General features: G+C 39.9%; 1 protein-coding gene across 7 annotated transcripts in view; it reads left to right on the plus strand.

The window, feature by feature from the left end:
* The window catches only part of WWOX (WW domain containing oxidoreductase), a 933,724-nt gene that overhangs the window by 285,088 nt on the left and 621,314 nt on the right, over positions 1 to 27,322 (plus strand). Inside the window, exon 9 of one of the 7 annotated variants that reach the window (XM_046683795.1) lies at positions 5,440 to 5,460. The exons of the other annotated variants lie outside the window; for them this stretch is intronic. Within the exon in view, the coding sequence (XP_046539751.1) occupies positions 5,440 to 5,445 (6 nt within the window). The 3' untranslated portion in view covers positions 5,446 to 5,460. Of the gene's footprint in view, positions 1 to 5,439; positions 5,461 to 27,322 lie in introns of those variants that run through there. 7 annotated transcript variants of the gene reach the window in all.

Below are 27,322 nucleotides of genomic sequence, written 5' to 3' on the forward strand. Positions count from 1 at the left end.
CCCTTTTCTCCAATTTCATACTTCTTTCCAGTGATTTTTGGCCGCCGCGCCGTTTAGATACTGGAGGCCAGCACGATTAAACAGATGCCAGGAGTGTGTGTTGCCCCCTGATGATGTTTCTGAAATGTTTCTTCTATGAACACTGATTTTTGTATAACTCACTGGACACGTGGATTTTTCCTTGTGAGGTGGAAGGTACTGTTTTTCCAGCAGCAATCGAGAGGACTTGAATCAAGTGTTCTGAATTGTTCAGAAACTGAAATCCACACCCTCCCCCCTTCTTATTACACTAAGATAAATGAATACTTTGAAAATCAGTTGAAGACATGTTCTCATTTACATGAAAACCTGATAAGTGCTTAGCTTCATGCTCTTGGCTTTACGTCTTTATATCTTGTCTCGTTCAATGCCATTTTAGAGTTTTCTATAAGCAAACTACTGTGTGTCCCTGAGCCAGTCACTCACCCTCTCTGGGCCTCAGTCTTATCTGTAAAATGAGTCAGTTAACCAAGGCTAGTTGTTCCATGGGTTTTGGATTTTACAGAATAGTATAATTCAAAAGGAAATACAAAAGGGAGACTAACGCAGGTTCACATTCTGTATTCTGAAAACTCTGGATGAAAACAAACCCAGCACAATCAACTGTCACCACCATTTTACAAAAGAATGGGTATTTTAATGCCAAAAATGGTGCTGAAGGAGAATGAAGGGGTGCAGGGTCGAATCGGGCCATAAGCTGACCCAGTATACAGGATTTGTTTCTCACAAGCACCTACTTCAGCCGGCGCCCCTTTATAAATACGACACCCCATCTCCTTATCTCACAGTTTCTGTGGGTCTGGAACCCAGGCATGGCTTAACAGCACCTTCTGCTTTAGGGTCACCTCACAGGCTGCAATCATGGTGTCAGCCAGGCTGTAGCCATGTCCAGGCTCAACTGGAGAAGGGTCCACTTCCGAGCCCACGCACTTGTTGGCAGGATTCGGTTCCTTGTGGCCCAGTAGATTGAGGACTTCACTTTTTCTCTGGCTTTTAGCTGGAGGCTGCTCTCTCAGTCCTTGCCACATAGGCCTCTCTCCAACAGGGCAGCTTGCTTTATCAAAGTGTATAAGCCAAGAAGGAAATCGAGTCTACCAGCAAGACAAAAGTCACAGTGCTTTGTAACTTAACCACAGAAGTGACACCCCATTACTTTTGCCCATTCTATTTGTTTGAAGCAAGCCACTGGGTCTGACCCACATTCACAGGGAGGGAATTTCACAGTGGGGTGAATACTGGAAGGCAGAAAGCACAGGGGCCGTCTTAGAGGCTGCCTATCCCACTTTACAAGTTCAGTTTTGTTTGTTTTTTAGTGCTTCTTGGTGGGGTAAATGGTGCCAGGTTTCCTCCTAGGCCTGGGTATTTCTTGGCCTTGTGCCGTAGCAGTTGTTACTGACACGTGTGTCCTTTCCTTGCTGTTTTCCTATTTGCATCCTTTCTGTATACTTGTCTTTCCTCTTTCTGGGCTGAGAGAGGTACCGGATGCACCCATTTTGTTTTTTATATATTTATGCGTTTCTGCCTCATGATGAGAGGTAAGATTTCGCCCTCTAAATAAGAAAGCTTGTGAAAAGAATAAAGAAACGTGTGGATTATGCTTCCAAAAGTCAAGTATTTGTTTTCATGCTGCTTTAGTAGAGGGAGCTCTGTTAGTCGATGGCCCAAATTTTCTTTCTAAAGAAAATTTGCCGAGTTTTGATCTGAGTTTCAAAAATTGACCAAAGACCTGGACTTTTTTTAAACTATGAAGCTAGATAGGACTCACTGATCATTTCAAAGCCCATGCAGAATATTAGTCTTATTCCAGACTATGTATAGTCTTTAGGATTTTTTCTTGTTGTTTTAGAATTTGCTTTCTTAAGTAGGAATCTAAGAAAGAAAAAAAAATCTTTTACTTTGCTGTTTTTAGAAAATATTGCACAGAGTGATTTTTGAATGTGTTTATATTATAAAGCCACTCCTCTTAAAATGTATAACAACTAAGGTATCTTCTTTAGTGGAGTTCTAATTTTGCCTGTGAAATATCCAGCTCTTGTGGGGGCTTCTGCCTCTCCACGTTCTGCCTTGTGTAGAATCTGCACCACTTGGAACATTTCATCCCTGAGTTTCATATGATGGGATCTCTTTAATCATTTACATTTTGAAAAAAGAAAGTGAAATATTCTCTAAGAAGCCAAAGTAATCCACGGGAATGTATGGTGTTTATTCAGCTGGATATCTTATTTATTTGAAGTACTGAAAGAAATCTCTTCTGACTGCTCAAAAAAGGGAAGAAGAAACAGTAAGAGTGTCCAAGTAATCTGAGCTAGAAAGTCCCTCCTTTCACAGAAAAGTTATAAAAAGTGTATTCGCTAGATCCAAAAAAAATACCGTATATCAACTACTGAAACCTGCATAATGTTTTCTTAGTATTCTCACTCTTTGAAAGAAAAAAAACCTGGAAAATCTGGGAACTTTAATATTTTTTTGATATTTTAATATTCCTAGGCAGGTGAATGCAATAAGTCTGTTTTTCTGTCTTAGAACATAACATCTCTTGTTGGCTTTTGTGTGTGTTCTGTGTTGTCTCTTTGTTGACCCTCGATAACCATAAAAGACCAAGAAATGAAATTAGCATGGCTGAAATCTCCACGTTAGCCCTGAGCACATTTCCTATAAAGAAAGCATTAAGAAGATGTTTAAAAGGAAAAAAAAATGCAACTTATTTCAAAAGAATTAGATTCTGGCATATACCCAATCATGAAAATAATAGAGATTTCTTCTCTTTTTGTCCTCTCTGTTCCAACCATTAGGAATGAGATGGCCTATTTCTTGGGGATAAAAAGTAGGGGAACATAGTGGATTCCTTTCTCCTGAACCTAGAAGGTCCCTGCTGTGGTCTGCTTTCCCCTTTGGCTTAAGTGTGTATCTCACATCTTCCAGTGCCATTTTGTCTCATTGCCAGGCTCAAGGCTCTGTTGGGTTCGTATTTGAACCCAGAGTGCAAGCCTTTTTCATCCAAAGCCAAAATTTAAAGATAATTAAAAATTAAAAATTAAGCTTATCTTTGCCAAGTCTGCCTGACCATTGACATTCCTCCGTGTTAGTCTGTGATGTGAAGACTTGACATGTATTTGATGCAGGATAGAAGATTCACTATGAGTTTTCCCTGAATAAGTATATGACATGTTCTGCAGGCCTAGAGGACAAAGTCACCCAATAAGAGCAAAAGCCACAGCTCACATTTGTTAGGACTCACCTGTGCCAGGCAAGCGCTGTTCTAAGTAGCTTCCATGTGTCATCTCATTTATTTCCCACAGTCCACTACCAACAGCATAAGGTGGGTAGGAGCTGAGAAGAGCATGTTGATCTGTTTTGTTGAAGAAGAATGCATTGGGAACTGGCATAAAGGCCATGTCTGGGCTTTGAAGTGAAGAAACCAGGCTCCAAATCCCAGCCCTTCCTTCTAGTGATCCTGTCATCGTGGGCAAGTCACACTACCTCTCTGGGCCTCGAGTTTTCTTTTTCTCTGTAAAATGGAAGACATAGTTAGTTCCCACATCTATGGATTGTTGGAAGATTAAGGCATAACTCAACCCTGGGGCTTATAGTAGACACTCAAGAAATGCTGCTGTTCTGTGTAGCCTACCAGTAAATGTAAACTTTCTGAAATCTTACTGATCGCTAAGGATGTACAGGAAGCTGTTGTCAAGGATATTGTCTGTCATTTGACCCCAAAACATGTGAAACCATGCCACTACATGTAAGAAGTGCCCTTTAACTCTGAGCTCCAAGCAGAACCTCTGTGGAACTACCACAGTACCTTCTGCTTCATTTTAAAATTATAATTACAAAATGTGTTGTTGGAGCTCCTAGTTCAATTTTGTGCTTTTTTGAACTGTATTAACCCTAACGGTTAGCATACCAAATTGCTCTGGTTTTTTGTGATTAATACATTTTGTTCACCTTGTTCTTTCTTAAGGTCACCTTAAGTCTCCTTTTTGGAAGCAGGTCAAATATGAATTAATAAATTTAGGTTGAAGTACAGACATATACCATGGAATTCCTTAATAACACTAGACCAAAAGCAACTTTATCGTGGTCTGTACATTCAGATATATTTCTGTGTTGTCTACACTCAACAAGAAAGACTATGCAACACCCTTTGGAAAAATGGATATTTTAATAAAAACATCCTGTCTTCAGAATTTTGGAAGGCTTTTACCTTTCTTTCAACTTTTTTCTTCATATTTACATGATACTAGTTATTGATTGCTATCAAGCAGTATACCGGCTGCCCAGCTGGTAAATCTTTTAATCAGATACTATGTGTTTGTATATGTGTATACATGTGACCACGATTTTTCAAGGTCCTAATAAATATATATTTATTCCTTTTTTGGCCTTTTTCTTTCTGTTTCATGAGTGTTCTCTTTCCGCTATGCCTACTGTTGTTTTCCAATGAGCTATTTATATCTTAAATATATCTGTGAAAAATTAATCTATTTAGTATTCAATTAATTTAAGATGCTTTGTAAAGTCAACAGGAGCTAGGGATGGTAATGCACATGGACGCTTGCATACAGTAAGTACTCAATAAATGTGTTTGTTATATCATGCAAATAGGCATGTATACTTAGAAAATGCGTTTAGGAGGGGGGGAGATAAAACCAGCTATTTCAACCTGCTATTTTGATCTTGAGGCTTTTTTTTTTTTTTAACTCTACGTTGATGAATAAAACATTTTAATCAGAACTATATCAACACTAATCAATTTTTTGTGCGTGGGAGTCTACTATAGGGTGAATTCCATTGTCAGTTAAATAACTTGATCAAGTTTTTAAACAGTACAAAGATAGTTAAGGTGCAGCTTTTTAAAAATTTTTATTTTTACTGAAACCGTTTTTACCAGGACTGATTTTTTTCCATATATGTTTATGATGAATATTTCAACCAGAAATATATGTTATTAATTTGATAAAAGACTGATACTTATTTCTTCGCTAGTACCTAAGAAATTCCTCAGCAATTCCACTCCAATATTCTACAGTTTCTCAGTCACCCAGGATTGGTCTCTGTACATATTGCTAATCTGATTCTTTCCCAAACTTCCAAAGACTTGGATGACTTTGGAACTTCTGCCTTTTCTATGTTGTGGCAGGGCAAATAGTATGTGACAGGCCAAGATGTCCTATTGTTTCTTCAGAATAGTGTCTTTCGAACTTTTTTTGATTACTGCCAAAGTAATTATGTCACAACCTAATACATATATCCTTATGCATATACGTGTCCATGTGTCTGTGTGTAGAATACATATGTGTGGGTGTATATATGTCTGAAACAAAAATTTTATGAAATAATACTCTGACTATGGACAGTGTCCTCTGCTGTTTTCTTCTTGGTCGTATTCATTTTCTGAAGTGCTGATTGTGATCCAGTTTCACCACCCACTACTGGCTTCATCATTCAGTGTATCACGGTCTATCCTTTGAAAATTGCTGCTCTAGAACTGCCCGATCTGCTCCCATCTGATGAACGTTCACTGAGTGCCTCGGGTGCTGACTTAACGGGTAGAAAATGCAAAAGTGAGTAAGTCATTATCCTTGGCCTTTGGGCACTTGCGTTAAAAGGGACAGAGATATACAAAATGCTAGAGTGAGGTGAGGTAGGGACCACTGGGCACATGCTTTTCTGTCTTGGAGGTAGATACAAGCGTAGTTAGATGAAGTTGTGGAAGAGAGCTGACATCTTTACTGAGCCTTGAAGGATTTGTGGGAGGTGAACATGGAGACAAAAAAAGGAGAAAATTTAGGTAGACTTTGCAGCAATGGTAGGGCTAGGATTAGGGACAAAATTAAGAGGGGGTGCTAAAAAACTCAGTAATCAAGATAAATAAGATTTTAATACAGTGTTTCAGAAAATCAAAATTAATGCCAAAATATCTTGATGAACAAAATTTCAAATTTTAAATCAAAATAGGATGAGTGTTATAGCAAAGGCTCAAGTAATGCACGTGGATTTGTGGCGAGCCTCGCAGGAGGTGAAGACAAACGAGTCCACTGGGGGCCTGGCTAAGGATGCAGGATCGTATGATCTCATATTAAAATTGATGATGATGATACAACAAAATCTAACATTTATTGAGCTGCTGCTATATGCCAGGACCTGTGCTGTGTACCTTATCTATGTCTCTCATTGACTCTTTGAGAGTGGTATTCCCTGTTATTATGGAGGTAGCTTGGCGGGAATAAATAATCTGCTCCAGGCCATGTAACTAAAAGACAGTGGGGTGGAGTGAAGCGCCCAAGCTCTAAATCCCTACTACCCGTGGCCTCTGTTGGCTCCAAGTTATGTCTGGGCTTCAGAGAGGCCATTTTTATGGCAGCAGGAAAGTGAAGAGATTTTTAGCACAGAGACCAGTAGAGAGGCTGAAAGAGTTGGCCTTTTAGAAATTTCGTCGGCCTGTACAAAGACAGTTTGGGGGCCAGGAGGCAAGAGAAATGATGCTCCAGATATTGCAGAAGTAGAAGTAGAAACAACTTTTGATGTGTTAACTGAATATGGGAGATAAACGGGCAAGAATACGTTCATTTGTGGGTGAATTTGTTGACACGCCCATATATACATGCGTGCATAAACAAACAAACAAGTAAAGGAAAATATCTGATAGTTAAGTTTTATTTAGTGCATAGCAAATTATTACCCTGTCTTTTCTTTTTTAAAGCAGGAGCATTAAATTCTTGCCTTAGGGATATCTGTTAGAGGTGATATGGGACTATATTTTAACATAATTTAAAGAATTTTTCCTTCAGATAGGTATGTTGTTCATTTTTAAAAGTAATTACTAGAATTGTGAATCTGTAGCATCTCAGAAACATCTTAATATATCTTTTTGTTGATGACACTGAATGAATGATGTAAGATAGATTCTGAGAAGAGAATACTTAGAATATCCACGTGTCACTTCTATAATATGTATAAAAATTATCATGCCTATTCATTATTTAAATAGCTGTGGTCTTTTAGTGAATACCAACATTAACAAACCATGTTAACCTGATTTAAAATATGTAATGAAGTTTGCAATGCCGTCTGATGACAGAACTATCAAATTAGCGCACACAGCATTGACTGATCATCCTTATAAAGAGCTACTTGCATTGTGAACAGGGAAGATGCACATCCCCATGTGGGCTGGCAGCATTTCTGCAAGCACTGTCTTGAACGAGGCCACTGGAAGGATGGTTTATTCGACGCTGAAGTGTCATACAATGTGTGCCCATCCTACGATTGTAATCTGCTGTGCACTTAGGGGAGGTGGCATATGTTCAGACCGACTGGTAATGTTCTCTCTGGCTGTGTGTTTGTCTGCCCCTTTTTGTTTGTTTTGTTACTGTTGTCATCATTAAAGGCCTTTCCAGGGCCTTCCTCAGATCTCAGATGATGGCTCTTCCAAAGCAGGATTATCCAGGGGTAGCAAAAGCTCTCCTATAAATTTGCCATTTCACCACTTTGAATAAAATGGCAAAACACTTTTTCATTCAGTCCAGGTTTGCTATTTGTTCTCTTGGTTCTTTCAAAGTAATGACTAACTACAGGTCTTTCTTAGGGTACAGAGCTTCACTCTACAAACGTCGCTTCATGACTTGCACATTTGTTCTGAGTGAGTGAGAGTGAATTCCACCAAATTAGTGGATGAAAATATAAAACCTGTTTTGTTTTTTTTTTTGAAGTCACATTTTTTTTTTTCTCCCACATACTAACCTTTCTTTTGGGAAATCTTAATAGCCCTTCTTACAAGACTCTCTGCTTTTATAACTTTCATGGGATCACAGAGGGTACATATAAACGGAATGTGAACTTAGCAGCTTTCACTGGACTCAGGAACCTTCTTGACTCCATGCTGGAGGTCACATTCCCTTGTTTCCAGATGAGGAAACTGAGGAATCCCCCAGAGATGAAGGGTGCCCTGCTTGATCTTGTCAAACTTGGTCTACAGACTCTGTTTCAGTATTTGTTTTACCTTCTCCCATTACCTATCAATTCGTTATTTTGTTTAATTGGTATAGCAATGTTTGACTTAAACTTTTTTAAAGTTTTTTATCTTACAAATATAGCATATATGGTCATTTAAAATAATATTATTCAGCATTTGAAAAATAAACAGAATGTAAACCACCTAGTATTTTAGAATTAATAAAAGAAGGACTGTGACATTAAAAAATGTATATGTCTAGCTATATTTATATATGTATACATACCCAGGAATACATATATAAACTCACGTGAATACTGGCAGATACTGATAGGTGGTGCTATGTTTCACCTGTGTGTAGGCTCAGGGTGGAATTAGTTTGTAGAATATGAAAAAATAAAGTGATGGAATGATTAGTACATCCTTATGAGGTCCAGCGAGGAAAAAAGCCTTAATTTCCAACAATTTCCATTCCCTGTCTCACCTCAGTATTTAATTTACTTCACTTACATGACTACTTGAAGTTTTCCCAGGTTAGTCACTCCTGTTAATTATAACCTAGAGGGATAATATTAGTCAACTGATGGATTACAGTATCCAAATGGAGCCAGCAGATGACTTTGGACGAACTGATTCCCAAGCAGTAGGATGAATGGAGGCGTCCCTTAGCAGTCTCAGGCGGCCAGTTTGTCATAAGCTTAGAGATGATCTAGGATAAGCCCATTAGTTTAGAGATTAAGAAACTGAACCCTGAAATGTCAAGAGACCGTTTCAAGTTCACACCGAAAGACAGTTTTCACTGCACTATGAGACTTCCACCTATTTCATGTTTTAGCTGACGTGACATCTCTAGTCTTTTGAATGAATACATATTTCTTGCATAACTGGATATTTCAAAGCTGTCTAGCAGTTAAGCATTGTGTTACACTTCAGTTAGTTGGTAATCTGTGTCTCCTGAGGGGAAGGGCCCATGATGTTCCAGGATTTCATCTTTCATCATGAGAAGCAACTTCCTACTCTTCTTCCTCTTCATCTTCTTCCTTTTCTCCAGCCATTGTGGTCATGTGTGATATCTACCATTTCACTTAGTTTTGCTTTTCTTCACATTTTCTTTGAAATATGTGCATGCAAGTATTTATGGTGCATGGTTTAACTGGAAGCTATCAGGCATCAATGGCTTTTTATGGGGCAAAATTTACTTTCTGCACTTGTCTGTGCCATTTTTACAGACTGCTGATACTCGCCAATGGATATTCTTGGAAATCATCTTCTAATTTAAATGCAGTTAAGTATTTAAAAATAATATCAGTGACTTATTTGCATTTTCACTCAGCCAGAAGGCCTACTTGATGTTACAAATGAAAAATTGCAAGACAATTTTAAAATCCCAAGAAACTGTGTGTAATAGAATAATGAATGACTTTCTCTTAACCCATTGCTCCATGACAAGGCTCCTCTAAACTGACTTCGGAACATCTCGGAACCGTCTTTGATAAGCTTGCCCTCATTTTGCCTTTTTTATTAATTAATGATCCCAAAGTCTAGCTGCGTAGTAACTGGAATACTTCTTTGTTGCCTATAGAGATTGACATTGTTCAGTTCTAGAAGCCATTTCATTTTGATTCTTTACCTCTCGGTTTCAGTAATTTCTGTTTATCCAGGACAAAGAGCCACAGCTCCTGAGCTTCTAACCAGGGTGGGTTCTGAAGCTCTATGGGGGTTTGTGTGGGTGATAGAGCTTGGAATGTCACAGGTAGATTTGCCATCATACGAGACATCTGCTTGCCTTGTATACGTATTTTTATTGACATACACAGTTAGGAAAATTCAAGAAAGCAAAGTAAAAAGAATATTTTGAGAGACAGAGAAATACCTAATTGTTTCTCTTTATGTAAATCCAAAGTAATTTTCTCTCAGAAGAGGACTAAACAGACACTTTGGCTCTCTCTTCTCTCTCTGAATTAATCAAGTGTGTTTGCTGCCTTTACTCACTCAGCTGGAAACCACTGGCTTGCAGGACTCCAGGCTCCTGCGATGTGCCAAGAGGTAAACACAGGGACCCCCGAGTATGGAGATGACACAGAATATTCATAAAGTCAGGCTGCTCGCTTCCCAGGAAGGTAACCCTGCAGCAAGCTGTGTTTCTCTAGTGTCTGTAAAACCCGGTCCACACAGCAGCTCTATCTGTGGGTGATGGGGATTTTGCTGATGGTTTTAAAATCAGGGCTAGTTTATTATTATTACTATTTTTAGGATCTTTTAGTATACACTTTTATGAGTGGTATTAAACCACAGTGTTTTCAGCAGGAATGAAGTTGAATGCCATCATTTTCCTGGATGTCACTTTGCTCCCTTGACTTTAACTTCTTTGCTATCACTTAGCACATTCATTGTGTCTTTTTATAAGAATTCATCCTTACTTTTCAGTTATGGAGCTGGGTTGGGGGTGGGATCTACTTGCAACAATGTAGAAATGGAAATGCATGTCACACAGGTGTGGTGTCAGTTAGTTACCTTAGAAAGTAAAAGCCACCCATGTATTCTCAAGGTAGCATTTGAAGTCTTCTGTATGTCTTTAAGAAGCTGGCTTAGGAGGGAAGCAATGAGTAACAAACATCATTTTCGTGCTTTTCAATAGGTTCTGGGTAATCAGCTTGTAAACATGCATCTAAATGCACTCTATTAACTTATAATAAGGCTCATTCGTTCCCATATTTGAATTGACTCTTAAGTGTGGGCGACAATATCAGATAGATTAAGATGTTCTTGGAATACTCTGATTCCCAGAGAGTTCACGTGGCTTTTCATTGAAATCGTATTGAAAACCACAACTATGTTTTAGGATGGTCCTATCTCTAGTGTTCTCATTTGAGGGTCCTTTGGATTATTTTCAGAGTTACGTGGTTGCTACTCAAGGAGGGTAGAGAAGAAGCATTTGTTGAGTGCAAGGCAATAGGGCAGGTATTTTTTATATGTTGTTTTACTTACTTTACTTCCCACAGGACCTATTGAGTTTTGAGTATTATGCCCTCTTTACAGATGAGGAAATCAAGGCCTTGAGTGACTTGCTTCAGTCATACAGCTAATAAGAGGCAGAGCTGAGTATCTGACTCACACGTGTGTCCCCTCCCCATTGCAGCTTACTGCTTCTGTAAGTGTGTGCTCCTATACATGTCAAGCCTGCTGGGGACTCTGTCACTGATCCCAGGGCTAAGCATGGTTTTGTGGGACTGGCGTTGTGAGTCAAGCATAATATTACTGCGAAAGGAGCTGGCCTGTTCCTCCGTTGTTTGGGAACCTCTGTGGTCAGGAGTAGGATGGGGACACTTTGTAAGGCTGGGTCCAGTCCTGCCCTTTGAGACATGTGACCTGAGGCCTGGAAGGAGTCAAGGACTGTAGCGTATTAGTACACTGCCATTTAACATTCCTGATTGCAGTGGGCCAGTTTGTGCTCTGTATTTTCCTTCATGTTTTCAATTTAATAAGCTATCTTTCAGTGAATTCTTTCTACGGCCTTCTCTCTCCTTTCCTCCTTAAATACTAGTGCTTCCAGTGCACAGATTTCTCCAGCCCTTACAGAGCATAGGGCGGGGATCAATCTGGACTAGCCGTTCTGAGGCTGCCTGCTCCTTTTGTAGAGCGCAGCCTGAATAACTCAGATTTGCGATTTGTAAGAGAGAAAACTGCCATGACAGAAAACAGACATGTCCAGTGACCTGCTACATCCCTGCCTTTGAAGACCAACGAGTAGATTTGACCCATTTTAAAATATGAACTGTTATATATTGTGAACCAATCCACGTGACCTAGCAAAGATCGGACCTACAAGGTGGAGTGATCCTTGAGCAAGTCAATATTAATTATTAAACTGATGCTTTATTTGAGTTGAGTTTTTAATTTGTTCTGTTATATTAGGAAGCCTCACTTGCATCTCACTGCAAGTGTAGAAGTGTTTTCCTTGGAGAATAATGCTGATGCCAGATATCAGTAAGGATGTGGATGTTGCTAATCTCATTTATCAAATTCTCGCCACAGATGCAATCCATGCTACAGCCTGAGTTTCATACTTCACTAGTGGGCGTCGGGCACAGCGCTGGTGGTCCTCAAACTAGCTGATCGTTACTATGTTGCCTTCATGTGAGTGTGGTGCTACCACAAATGTGCAGAATTCCATGTTTGATATATTTTTTAAAAACCTGATAAAATGGCGTGAGTGCCTATTTCACAATCCATGAAAACTTTTACTTTCACAAATACTTCTTTTAAATCAGAGAGCTCACCTACCAAATTCTGGTTTCTCCTGGGTGTCCTCTATTTTAACACAGGCCCTCCTAGCATCTGAGTCACCACCCACTGCTCTTGCATTATCATTTACTCAAATGAGGAACTAATTAGAAAGGCCAGAAAGGGGGGGAAGAAAAGTGGCAATGTATTTGGGGAAGGTAGAGAATTCTGGGCCTAAGAAACCCATTCAGACAAGCCAAATGTGTGTGTAGTTGGGACTCGAGATCTCATTTTCTGAAAGGAGAAATAAAGACAAGCCCAACAGGGCCCTTTGCAAGGATCCCCACATGGGTATGGCTAACCCACTGACGGGCCAGGCAGCCCGGAGCAGCTGTTATTTCAGCACAAAGCTGTTTTCAAAATCAGAGCCGTTCAGTCCAAAACCCCTTACAGGTCATGCCTGAATACCTCCAATGTGCCCCACGTAAAAATACACTGCGAAGAGATTGGACATGCCCTGTGAATTATACCTTATTTATTATCGTGAAGCCCTCCCTTTTCCCGTCATGCTTTAGAATTATGGGCTGGAGCGGTTCTTAATACTCTATTTATTTTAGGGGAGGAAAATGTTTTTCTTTAACCACAACATTCATGCAATACCAACTGCTGGCAGTTTCCCCAGCATTTAAGGAAATATTGTTGTAAGGCTTTTATGTTCTGTACTTCAATCAGCCAAAGCCAGCAGTCTCCCAATAGAAGGACCCTCAACAGACCATTTTCCGCATTTTGCTACAATTAAACTCCTCTGGTTTTAGCCCTCAGGCAATTTAGTACCTTTTTACATATGCACATTATGAACTTCTGACCAGGGTCTAGCAGTCATATATTAGAGTCCCGCTCTTGAAAGCAGGCTTAACAAGTTCCTCTGAGTATTGCAGTTGGAGCCAGTTGTGGAAAAGGTAATTTAAGCAACTTGCAGCGAGGCCATTCAGAATCTCAGCGATGATCCTAAATATCTCTCTCTCTTGCTCACTCTCCTTTTTTTTTTTTTTTTTTTTTTGCCTTGTTTCCTCTGGAAGCTGGTAGCAAGAGCTTTCAAAGTGTGTGATTGATCTTTTATTCAGTAGCTAACGAGGGCTGTGATTCTATTAGCGCGCTACAAGGCAAGAGAACAGTGATTTAATGAAGTGTCTAGTGAGCTGGCCATAGATTTATCCTGTTGTCGCTAATTTGCAGTGCCGGGGCGAGCGTAAAGGAAAGTGTACTCACACTGCTATTAAGCAGGTATTTCCTTAGTAAATTGTTGTAAGGTCAGGTACAGTTATCTCAGCAGAGGCGATGCCTTACCTCTTCAGTGTCTGCAGATGACAGCCGCCGTGCTGAGCGCTCACTGAAGTGGAACTGGGAGATCAGAGGTCCGTCTCCAAGTCGCCCTTAGCGGAGGCAGGAGCAGATGAACTGCCAAGTAGGAGTAATAGAGTCATAATTGGTGATTAGAACTGGAAAGGTGCAATAACATCTTAATACAAACTGGCGTATGTTATAGTTACTGTCAGTTGTTGTAAACTCGCCCTGCCGCCTGGACTAGTTCCGTTTCCCCTGATTAGCTCTGGGAAACGAGGCTGCGGGCGCGGGGACACTCATACCGAGAACATCCAAACCATGGCTGCTTCCCGGGGTCTTGCCCTGGCCCTGCTGTTTTTCTTGGGCACCAGCACTTGCCCCCCTCGGAAGGCACCATGATAACCTTTTCCCACCGCCCTGGGAGAACCGTGATTTCATAAATGTCCTCTGATCTCTCCCCTCTTTCCGGGCGCCCTGACATTTATGCACACTGGCTTTGAGGCTCGTTGAACTTTTGTTTTATTTGCCTTTGCAAAGGGAAGGTATTTGCCTCGTGTCAAATCCATATCCCACTGCAATTCTGTGTTCACAGTAACGGATTTGGTCTTGCTCTGCCAGAAAGAAAACATGAAAGAAAATAAATACGTGGCCCTGGGGAATTTTGCATTTGAGATTGGCATTTTTCTGGATGCACAGGGATATTTCAAGTGCAACGCCCATGTCTGAGGTGCCCTTGCAGGTGTGTGTGTAGGTGGTGTCCATTCATGGGGAAGGCTAATTGAAGAAATTCTTAAAAGACGCTTAATGAAATGCCAGGCTGGCTAAAAGGGCAACCCTTGAAAAACAAGGTGTCCAGCTGCAAATGTATACATGGCTGGAGACTTTTCTAGGCTCTGCAGCATAATTATTCTATGAATTCATAAAGGAAGAAGCTATGTAGTGTTGTCCAGACATGCTGAGCGGCTGTCGCTATTGATAAACAGAGGTGACTGGTCATTTGCATTGTTTGAATGGAGTAAGGCTTGCACGATGACTTGAGCCAACAATGAGATGAAATAATGAGACAATGTGCATGGACGCATTTTAGTAATCTGGTACCTAGTAGGTTCTCAATTCATCTTTTTTGATTCTGTGGTTGTAGAATCTGTTGGGCGAAGCCTTGTCATCGGGTTCTCACCCTGGTCTGTAAAACTTGGGCAATTCTAACACTTGCTTCACCCCAGGGCCCATGTGTGTTACATTAGTTAGGGTTTATGGTCAAGTGAAGAGCTTAAAGGAGCGTGTAACGGGGCCCGGTTTGCAGAGGGTCACCTGGCTATTAAAAAGGATGAGTCAGACCTCCCGATTTTCCAGTATGGGCCTTGGGCCTCAGGGCAGACATGTTCAATTTGTAGTAGTGGTGGAGCTGCCATTTCGTCAAGGGGATCTCCCTCCCATGGAACTCAAATATCCGCTTGTGGGTCTGGAGATCAGAACCTAGCATGCACAGGCAGTGGCCTGTTGTGGAGTAGATGGAGCTGATCAGAGTACCCCTGCCTCACTGAGGGCCTGGCAGGGGGCTGGGAATGGCTCTGACTGATCTTTCAGAAGGATGTGGCATAAGGAATGCTGATGTGTAAGGCTCATTACAGAGCATTGTGGCCAAGGGGCACACTGGTAATTTAATACTAAACAGAATGGAAAGGAGGGAAGAAAGGAAAGAAAGAAAAAAGGAGGGAAGAAGTTGTGGGGGTAGAGAGAGAGGAGGTGGAGTGAGAGAAGGAGGGTCGAAGGGAGCAAGGGGGCTGGGGAGCAAGCTAGAAAGGTAGGGATTAAAGAGCTAATTGAGAGCATAGCAAAAAGTCCCCGCTCACTGTTTCCTGTGGTCCACACAGAGCAACTCCACCCAGTGACAAGAGGAATCATAGTGCCAGGTGACTAGAATTGATTCAGTGCTTACTGTGTGCCCATATCTCATTTAATTGCCATAGTAATCCCCATTTTCTAGATGATAAAGCTGGGTTTAAAGATCACATCAGAAACAAAGGCAGGCTTGGAACCCAGATCTGTCAGTACTCCCCCCTCTATCTGTAAATACAGAAGCTCTGCCCCATTCTTCCTGGGGAGGCCTGGCATTTCTCTAAAGGTCTGACAACGGCTGCCCCTCCCAGTCATTTCTGTCTGGGTCCCCATTCAGTCCCCTTGTTGGACAAATGGACATTGCACTCTCCATTCTGATTTGAGGACACGTTGTTGGACCTTCAGTAAGGAAAATCAGGGAAAGGAGAAGTGGAATTATAAAAATTCTCATTTCTAAAGTGGATGAATAATCTGGGTTGGAAATCATACTGATTTAGGTCTAAAAACCACTCAGCCTACCGTGTCATTTCCTTAAGTGGCCTTGAGGGAAGATTTGTTAAAGAACTGTCTGTTTTATCCCATGACTCCAAGCTCAGAGGTTGGGACAATATCCCTGAATAATGTGCCTTTTCACTAATAACCACATGGACCCATAATCTCTTAATTTAACATGCCTTCCAGGAATGTGTTAATATTTTCCACTTACACAGCCTGTTTTGGTAATAAGCTCCCCATATAAATGCTCCTTGTAAATAATACCTGTCATCAGAGGGCACTAGTAGTGTAATCAATTTATGGTTTTTTTAAAGTATTTTACATTTCATGGATTTTTTTCTCTTTAAGGAACTGATCTGTACAATCAGAGTGGCATTCAGATGGGCTTAATTTATTTTTAAAATAAAACAGACTAGCATCTCAGACACAAAAGGTCACATATTTTATGATTCCATTTATGTAAGATATCCAGAATAGGAAAATCCATAGAGACAGAATACAGATTGCTAGTTGCCAGGGGCTGTGGGGAGGGAGAATGGGGAGAAACTGCTAAGTGGTATGGGGTCTTCTATGAGGAGATAAAAATGTTTTGGAACTAGAGGTGGTGGCTGCATAACATTGTGAATGTACTAAATGCCACTGAATTATACACTTCTAAATTTTATAATACGTGAATTTCACCTGAATAAAGAGGTAAAGAAATTACCGCACAGGAAAGACGTTTTGGCACATGGGGCAATATTAAGCTGCTTTTTCCTTTTCTTCCATCTGTACTTAACAATCCCACCACTGTAGCACGCGAGGCAATGATTGGGCCGCGTGTAATGCCCGGGTACACAGATCTTAGAGAGGGAACCCAGTCCCTGCCCCGCGTGGTGTTATGCACAGAGCCTCAGAGACACATGCTTACCTTATCATTTCTCGACCACGCTATTGATTAGTTATGTGTTTGCCTGTGTTATTAATAATGTATACCTTGAAAAATCTATGTGCATTATAGTCTTTGATCTTATCCTGAATTTCAAAGCCAAAGATTCCATTTTCCTTTTTTTTTAATTTTCAAAGAAGTGGAATGAAAATAATTTTAAAACTTTTCTCTTCCCTTTCTAGTGGAGAACTTCCTGCTGACCTCCATCCATGTTAACAAGATATGTAGTATGTATGTATGTGCATGTGTGATATATACACACATACATGTTTACACACATATACATATGTGTACATATACACACATGCATACATATTTTGAGGAGAGGATTATAAAACAAACACTTGATTCAAGTTTACTATATTCTAGAGGTGAGGTACATTTGAATACAAGACTTACACATCTTGTAGATTAAAACAGAAATTAAAGACTTTAGACCAAGAAAGGATCAAAGGCTCTCTTTTCATTGTTCTTTGATTGTTTATTGACTTCAAAAAGACTTTTTAGTTTAAACTGACTTTAATGGCTATTGAATGCTCTTTTGTAAAGTGACTTTGAAAACTCGGGGATAATGTCTTCATTAAGTGGAGAAAAATCTTGGGGAAAAATATAGCGGTAACTTGGCTTTCATTAGAGTAAAAAGAGATAAAACTTTGCTTAATTAATGTCTGTTTTCCCTCTGTTCAGAATTATAAGGAAAAGGGGGCTGAAATTAGTTCTGATTAAAGTTTGAAATAGACATAGCACTGAGACTTTCTTCCTCCCTTTCTTAGGATTTAGAAGAAGATGCTTCATATAACTCTGTGAATAGTATTGGAATATTTTGAGTGCCCTGTCTTTCTGGATATAAAATGACTTGACTCAGTGACATCAGTCACCCTGACTCTTGCCACCTTTGGATTCATTTTCTTTTTGTTTGTTTGTTTCCTACACTTCTTTAGGAATTGACGTTTTCGGGGAGGATGTCTATTGATATGTTTTCCTTTCTATTTGAAAAAAATCCATCCTCTCTCTGCTCCTTTCTAAGCCACCAATCAGAACTGAAATCTTTCAGAAAGTCTGATGGCCCCAGCCTCTGGGTACCCAAGGATTCCTTTTGCACTGGATCCTCACTCTTCTGTGTCTTTCTACCTGTTCCTTGTCCAGCTTCTCTTTTCTACAGGGCAGATCTCCTTAAGCTTAGGATTGCTCTTCTGGGCTGCCTTTTGTTTTTTTTTTTTACCTCCATGGGGAGCCAAACACTGGACTTTTCAAACTGTGAGGCTCCACCAGTGCTGGCCGATCATACTGGCTGCCTTATTCTTTTTTCTATATTATCAATAGCAAAAGGGAGAAGTGTGGATAGGAGCACCATCGTAGGGGCATTCTCGACTCCTCTTAGAAGTCCTCCCTTCTCTGTAGACATTAGTAATCCTGTGGCCTGGTAGTTAGAGAAAACAGCATGATAAAGTGGAAACAGCACAGGGTCTGGGCTAAAACAGACCCAGGTACAGATCCTATGTCTGCTCTACACTAGTTCATTGACCCAGGGTAGGTTGCTGAAACTGTTTGAGCCTCAGTTTTCTCATCTATAAAGTGGGGATAATAGTATTTACTTCAAAGAGTTGTGGATGGATCCAATGAAGTAGAGCAGGGTGCAGTAATAATCCATATTCTGATTTTAACAACACCCCATGGCCAATTAATTCTGTGTTATAACAGATCTGCTCTGACTCTTTCCTTTTAAGAAGCTAACACTTGAAAAGACTTCCCTTTTCACCTGTTTTTCTCCCCCAGAAACCATATTCAAGAGAGCAACTTTCAATATCATGTCTTATACCTAATAGTGGTGAACGACTTAGCTGTCTTTACTGTGCCTCTCCATAGATAAGTAGATGGATAGATTGCTTTTGTTTTAACACCTGTGCAGTCGCGCTGGCCTTACTCTTTTGTGAATGCTCAAATGCCATTGAGTCATAGGTTTCAGAGGCAGATGTAAATACTGAGAGTTTTAAGTGGCGGGGAGTGCCCCCCCCCCCCCCCCCCCCCCGCGAGTTTGTTATGTAAACCCTCAGGGATATTTATACCCTCTACTGAGAAGGGTAATTGAGCCTCCAAACCACCCACCAAGATTTCTGCCTGTAAAATATTTAAGGACTGGTACTATACAGCCATTTCCTTATGCAATTTGTTTTCCATCTAGGAGCAGAAGAACAAGGAAAATATGGCTCAAAGTACCTTATGAAAACCAGACTCTTAGGCTGCAAAATGCATCTCCTCACAACAGCACTTGGAGAAAGGCTGAATGCAGACAAACAGTGAAGAGGAAAGGGCCCAGGGTTCTGAAACTGAGACGGCAGAGCTCCGCAGGGCAGCGTGGTGATGGTGTGATAAGTTCCCCATTCAGTATTAAGCTAGACTTTCCCTGGAAGCATATCATGGAGTGTGCAGAAGGGCTTTTGGATGAAAGGTGCCTAGTTAAAAGATGTGAAAACCCAAACTTTAGAAATGTTACAGGCTGCCAAGACATCTCTGAGTACCTCACACACGGTGGGGAAGAGTCTGTGGATTCTGTGTACACATTGACAACTGGGCTGGACCTACGGGCTTATGCTCTTCTTTCCTGGTTTGTGGAAGTGTCATGCTCTGAAACAAACCAACATGTATAACTTGGGATGAGAGCCAAAAAGATGTGGATGAAATTCTCAGACTCTGAGATGTATACGTTTTAGACTGATGTATTATTAAAGGTAACAGTAGCTCCTGTAATAAATAATCCCACATGTGTATGGTGGTTCAGACATGGTAAAAGTTTCTTTCTTGCTTGTGTAAGGTCCAACATGGCTGTTCCAGATCAGCAGGCATCTCACTTCCAAGTGGTGACTCAGGGGCCCAAGCTCCCTCCATCTCGTGGTTCCACTATCTTCCACACCTGGCTTCCAAGGCTGCCTTGGTTGTCCGCATCAAGCTGGTGGAAGAGGCTAGAACATGAGGTATCATGTGTGGGGGCATTTTAAGGATCAGGCCTGGGAGTGGCACATATCTATGAAATGCAGGAGGCTAGGGAATGTTGTCTAGCTGTGTACTGGGAAGAAGAGGAAGCAGGTTGGGTGAATAGACAGCAAGTCTTTGCCACAACTGATGTACTGTTGTTTGTTTGTTTTAAATCACTTTGGTTTCTCAGTTCCTTTCTTTGCCAAAACTCTTCTTGACTTGGAGATCAACTCTGGGGTAGCCAGAGATAAATCAGCTATGCTCCCTGCCCTTCACTCTCTCAGTCTCTTGGGGAAGCAAGACCCCATTCTTACTGTCCAGTGTGCCAGGTGCCTTTGTCTACCTCCCACTATAAATACTGGAAAGGATGGTGCTGTGCTCTCCTTTTTGGCCTCCCTGGCAGCTGAGAGTGGCCACCAACAGTGCTGGCTAACAAGTAAAATCGGAAATCTGCACCAGGCCTTCTTGGAGACCTTTAGCTTTTGGATCGAAGGGCAGGGTATTGCTGGCATTTTCTCTCCGCTTTCTTCCTATTCCGAATGCAGAGTTGATGCTGATAGCTACAGCAGTCTTTTTGCCCTCATGAGGCAACCAACAGGAGGAAAAAATCAAAAGACTGGCAGAGAGAATGGCCCTCACAGTGTAGGACCACTGACCAGAGTCAGCAGCTGCATAACAATCAGACATTTTCTTCATTCAAGATCTGCTTTTCCCTCCTCCTGCCAATTAATGAACCACTAATAAACGTATTGATGCAAATATGGAATGCAGGTTTAAGGGGGATTCTGGATAATCCTCAGGGGTGAGAATTCTTTGAGAATGCTACCGTTATTTCTTATGCCATTTGTCTGTTGGAACATTTGCAAATGACAGTGATGTTTTGCTTCAAATGAGGAGCACCCCAGTGCAGTATTTCTAGAAAGTTACCAGTTTTAACCTAGGAAGACTTTCTTCACCATTCAGATTTTTCTCACCAGCGCATTTTCGTTATGGTGATGTAGGATGTGATGATCTCAGAACTTTGCATGGTGTGTGAAATCCCTCAAGTGACGTTTGAACTTCTTGCCTTTCCTATTATTATTGCTCTGTTCCTGTGTGACTTTGTACTGAGATCCATGTGTATTATGGTAATTGCCTCATGATATTTAGGAATCTTTATTTGGACCACATAAGTTAGAAGATAAAAATATATAAACACTAGTAGGTCGATGTCATTTGACCTGAACTAGGTCACAATTTCTATCACTCTTAATCAAAATAATAATGATATTAATAATAATAATCTTAATAATAAGGATTTTCTGTGCCAAGGAATAGTGTAAATATCATCATGAGGTAGATGAATGACTTAACTAAATAAACTTTTAAAGGTAATTTTTTTAACTTATTCATCAGAACTATTCCAGATAACAGCAGTTTTTGATTCTATACATACTTGAAATACTATAAATATGCTTCTTTAGAAATATAACATCATTTAGACCTCACTCTAATCAGTAAAGCCATTCCTTTGATTATTCCAATTAATTATTATGATGCCAATTTGTGTATATATTTTTCTTAAATGCCCATCCTTGTAGTTGTCAAAGAGTTGATGAAAAAGTCAAAGTCGAAAGAGAGAAAAGTAACCCTATAAATATCAGTCCTTTTATATATTGCAAATTAAAACTCCAGCCATGTGGAAGCACAAATGTGAAGGATTGGCTGCATATCGCGTTCATATAATGTGCCACATTAGCAATGAAATTACTAAGCAGGGCCAGCGGGAATGTGGTCAGCCTCATATCTTATAAGCCAAGGCCATCGTGTTTCCAGCACTGAGTGTTTCAAAGCTATCAATTCCTTTTAAAATAATGGGAAACTTTGTGTCCTTGATAATTGTTTCTTAAGGAATAAATTCAGAAAGTTTAGAATGTAAATTTCTGTCAGTGGAAACTAAATTATCTTGCTGTTGTTGCTTATCTTCACTGGTCCAAGAGTGCACACAATTTGGAATGTATGCCATCAAGTTTTGCTGCACTGAGGAAAATCCCATCATTTTGTTATCAGATAGAGGTATCATTTCAACTGAATGAATTGCAAGTCATGATGGGATTACTGGTCTACTTCCTTGCTGGCTAGTCTGTGGTTTAGTATAGGAGGCAGCAAACTATGGCCTTGGGTCCAGATCTGACCCACTACCTGTTTCAGTGCAGCCTGCGAGCTAAGAATTCTTTTTACATTTTTAAACAGATGGAAAAATATTAAAAGAAAATATTTCATGATACATGAAAGCAGTATGAAACTTAAATCTGATTGTCCATAAGTAACGTTTTATTGGAAGACAGCCTTGCTCGTCCATTTATGTAGTGTCTGTGGCTGCTACAGCATTACAACGGTAGAGCTGAGTAGTGGCAACAGATAAGGTATGGCCCACAAAGCTGAAAATACTTACAAACTGCCCCTTACAGACAAGTTTGCCAACACCTAGTTTAGGAGATGTACTTGCCTGTGAGCAGAGGCAACTAAGGGGAGCTTTCTGCCCTTTCTCTTCCAAGGAAACAGAATGACTTCTTGCCCTCAATGCTGATATGTTCTCACGGCTAATTTTTGGAATTCTTTCTCTTCAACAAGTCCCAACCTTGACTTTCCTTGTCCACCCCATTCTTTACTCCCAGCTCTGTGCAAGCTCAACAATAAGGCATTGCTAGGGACTACAGCAACCTATCAGCAGTTCTCTGCAGGCCAAAAAGTCACCTCTAAGATTTTTGAGCCACCATGTGGCATAGCAGGCCAAGTCCTTGTAGCATGCTTTCTGCCATTCTGCTGCTCTGTAGTTACAGTATAATTTAGAGATGATGGGGGGAAAGTGGTCTCTCTTTATCTGTTAATTCCTTGGAGGAAGTTCTGTTCAGAATGAATAGTCGTGAAACGTGTAATAAAGTTACCTATCAAGACCACTTTTACAGAGAGATTTAAATGTGATAATAAGAATAAAAGAAAATGAAGTGACATTGAGGGCGTCTTCTTTTATAACAGCTCTTGGTCTTGACTGTTAAGCACACTGTAAAATGACTTTTATACATTTATGGATTGAAATGGTTCTGCTGAAATTTTAAGTGTTAACATTGTTCAAACTTCTATTACCAACACCTCTTCACATTGTTACAAAATGGTTTCATATTTGACATTTTAGTCATGCTAACCTGGGACATTTTGTATTGAAGCTCTCATTTCATGTGATAGGAAGGTTCTGGTTCATTTGGATTTCAGCCCTTTCTATAGGAAGCTACTACGTCCTGTCTGCACATCTTTCCCTGATGTGTTTTATAAACTGATTGTCACAGAAAATATTTTGTAGAGATAGAGAAGCCTTAAATATTTTATTTGTTAGATTGGCTTTGGTGGAAAACAAAGGCTATTTTTCTTTCAACCTAGTTCCTTCCTTTTCTGATTTCTCTTGTTTGCTTTTCCTTAAAGCTATTACTGTTTGCACTGCAGTCCATAACTGCCTCTTGTTTTTTTATAACAGCTTTATTGAGATATCATTCACGTACCATACAATTTACTCATTTAAAGTGTACAAAGTAATGGGTTTTAGTATATGCACAGAATCATGCAACCATCACCACAATCAATTTTAAGACATTTTTAGTACCCCCAAAAGTATGCCTGCACGCCCTAGCCATCACCTCCCAATACCCGCTCTTCTCACACCAGCCTCAGGCAACCACTAATCTACTTTCTGTCTCTACCGATTTACCTATGTTGGACGTTTCATAAAAATGGGATCATACAATATATGGTCCTCTGAGACTGGCTTCTTGCACTTAGCATGATATTTTCAAAGTACTGCACCTTATATTTCAGTCCCTTGCTTATTATTTCTTTCTTATAAATACAGAATTTAAAAGAAAGAATAAATGTGCTGCAGAAATGTTTAACCTATTTGAGCATACCATCTCTATCGGATTCCTCTTTGTAGTCGCCACCACAACCGGCCGTGCCTAACACATCCTGGGGGTTCTACAAGTGCTTGCCAAGGGCATGAATCTATTATGGATTAAGCTAATACTCGTTCCTCAGGCCTTAAAATCTACCTCAGCACAGCTGTAGGAACATCCCAAAGAAAGGTCGCTTATAACAGGATCTGTGCAGAATTGTGCTTTAGGAAACGTAACATGAACACCACTGATATCTCAGATGTTAGAAGGTGCTCCTTCATCACCTTCTCTTTCTTCACCTTTGTCTTCGTCTTCTCCACCCTGTGTCTTGAGAGCAGGGGTTTCCCTGTCCTGCTGTGGGCCCTCCTTGGTTACCTAGGTTAGCTGCATCAGCACCTTCATGAAGTATTACCGTTGCTGAGATAGGAGCTTTTGGTGGATGGATAAATTTGAGTTTGTAAATATTTTGCTTATTTCTTCCCAGAGTTTTGCAGAAGAGGGTAAGGAGTTGCTTTGTTATAAATTAGTCCTTTGTAAGGTTTAGGCCTGTTGCTACAAGACTGACTTTGGTTGAAGTTTACTTGAGCCATGAGTTTCATCTTGAGGGATACAGAGTGCTTTTAGAAATCAGAACCTTTTAAATAAAAGTAAGAAAACAAAATATTAAAGAAGCCTTCTCTTGTTAATTTATTACACAAATAGAAGGAGTTTGGATTTGGACCTAGCTGGGTTCTTCCTTTCCTTCACGTCTCCCTGTGCTTTCTCCTGGATGATGGTCATGTTCCAGTTCACCAGGAATGGCCCGTGGAAACCTGACTGCTGTTCTCATGGTTACCAAATCTAGGCAAACCTTGGCTGTAAAACAGATGGTGGGCTTATGGATAGAACTGGAGCATCAGTTTTCATTTGCATTTCAAGATCTGTCCCCCATTATCACAGAGGATGGAAAGTCTGCTTAGGTTGTAAGCTATCTAATTGCTTCCTTAGTTGAAGACCTAAATGAGTTTTAAAGTATAATGCGTATATCCAAGTAGTCAACACACAATCGGCAATTGAGATAGCAAAGACTAATTTAGAAAAGGTTGATCTGCTCTTTTCTCTTCCTTCTTTCTCTCTGTTTTTTCTCTTTCCTTCCTTCCTCCAATCCTTCTTCCCACCCTTCCTCCCTCTCTCCCTCCCTTCCTTCCTTCCTTTCTCTTTCTCTATCCTTCTTCCTTTCCCTCCTTCCCTTTGTCCTTCAGTTTCTTCTTTCATCTTTTTCCTCCTTTCATTCAACCATTATAAATAAGATGGAGTTGTGTCTGTTAGCTTTTGCTGGCAATTAAATAAATTATTTATACATTTAACACAATCTTGAATTACTAGGTGATCATCTTAGGCACTCGAAAGTATAAGAGCCCTTGAAAGCAATATCCAAGCATAGATATTCCATAGCACGTCTTACAATCTAAATATTGCTTTTAGTGTAATCGAAGCAGCAAGAGTAGTCACAGCAGTTGATGGACTATTTTTCAAATTGATTTCAAAAATGTATTTAAGGGGATGATCTTCTAGTCTAGATTACCTATTGATTTTTAATATGAAAAGCTCATTATGTAAGCAGTAACTGCATATAAAAACCTAGCAAACCTTTGCATAAATCCTTTAATTGAATTTCCAGAGCCTGTGGTTCTCCTTTTTTTTTAATTAAATCTATTTCTTTTTTTAAGTGTTACTGTGTAATTTGCATGCTGTGAAGAGGCCCTGTCCCAGATAAAGTGCCATTGATCCTTATTAAACCTCACCTCTGGGCTTGCTTAAAACTAACTGGAAAAATTAAAGTGTTCATGCCGCAATGCACTTACAGCCTGTGTGATAGGATTATGGAAAAAATAATAAAACTAATTTCCAGGAGAGAATTTATAATGTGAGATTTTATTTTTTTTCAATTTGATAATTAATAGTGAAATCATATCATATATATAAATCATATTTTAGCCTATAAACTGAAATGGCAATTAGGAAAGATAATATATACTTGATGTAAAACCATCATGTTATGTGTGGATAATCTTTTGGCACTTTAATTTTTTAATTGTAGAAGGAACGGATTATGAATTCAAGTCAAACACATTAAATGGTGGGTTTCCTTTGAAAGATCTGATTCTTTTACTATGCACTATATTAGTAGATTTTTAATTTTAGTGTGAGGAAGTATAAAAGATACAGAGAAAGATATTCTGGTTATGGTCATGATAAAACGTATGTATTAGAATTACCAGGGGAAAGAAAAATATAAAAGCTGCAATAGGTTTTTCTATTTTTTAATACGTAACATTTGTTATTTTAAAAGCAATAAAATCCCCTAAAGAAATATTCATAATCAATAAGAACACAAAATATGGAATATATTAACTGAGTTATAAAAATGTTTGTAGTACAGCACAAAATGAAAAACACTGCAAGTTGTGTACGGTTTAAAGTGTAATCAATTTTCAGGTTGTATACAAGGATATAAATGATAAACACAAGTAGTAGCATTTTTAGTAAAGGCTGTTACAAAATACTGTATTTATGGCCTATTCCATTCTTTTTATAGCTCATTAATGTAGAAAACAAACACAGTGTATCCATCTTCTCAGACAGGTTAAAATTCCCTTAAATGATATTTTTAAATGGAAATACTGAGCTCTTTTGATATGTTTCTTCTTTAAGCACGTGTTCCTCTGAACAGGCGTATACACTGGGGTTCCTTTTCAGACTCTGGAAAGAAAAAGTATGGATGATGATGCATTGCTCTCCCTCCATAAAACAGGGCCAAATCTAACACCTTTGCAAATGGTTTACCAGCATCCCCCTCCTCTCCATGCCCACTCCCACATCCCACCCCCACCCCAAGAAGAACCTTCCCACCTTTGGAAGCTGCATTAATTCTTCCGGGCCACAAGGGGGCTGTTGAGTTACTGGTTCACTGCGCTCGCTGGCAGGGAGAGTTTTAATGCTGGTTCCAAAGGTGCTTAATTTCCTGTGGTACCTATGAATATGCATACGGTGTGTGCTCAGCAATCTAGCAGTTCAAACTAGACAGCTGGTTGTGGTGGGGAAGTTTTTTTTTTTCTTTCTGTCTCTCCTTCCCGTGGACAAAGCCTTTCTGAATAAGCTGAATCTGTAATGTAATTTCATTAACTTATTTCCAGTATTTCATTTGGTTTTGATGTTTCTGTCATGGCCTCTTTTTCCTTTCATTTTGTCATTCTGTGGAAGCAACTAGCCTGTTAGGATCGGTGGAGCATAGTTCCATGGCTCTAGGAGTCACAGACTTGGATATCCAGTCTTCCTAAAACATGAGTAGGATTTAGCAGTACTCTAGTTATTTCATGTAAGGTAAGAGTATTTGGAAAAGAAAAGAAAAAATATCTTAGTAAGAAGGGCAAAGTATTTGAATTGTTTCCTTTCTCTCTATTTGGACTAACGTACAAGCCAGTACTACATAGTTCCATCCATCCATCTATCCTGGCATACATGCATGCATCCATCCATATGTTTTGGGTACCTACTATGTGTCAGGCACTACTTCAGACATTAAGGATAGGAATTTGAATTTGGATCAGTCATTGCCTTCAA

Source organism: Equus quagga, chromosome 13, assembly GCF_021613505.1.
Source record: "Equus quagga isolate Etosha38 chromosome 13, UCLA_HA_Equagga_1.0, whole genome shotgun sequence".
NCBI classification, from domain to species: domain Eukaryota; kingdom Metazoa; phylum Chordata; class Mammalia; order Perissodactyla; family Equidae; genus Equus; species Equus quagga.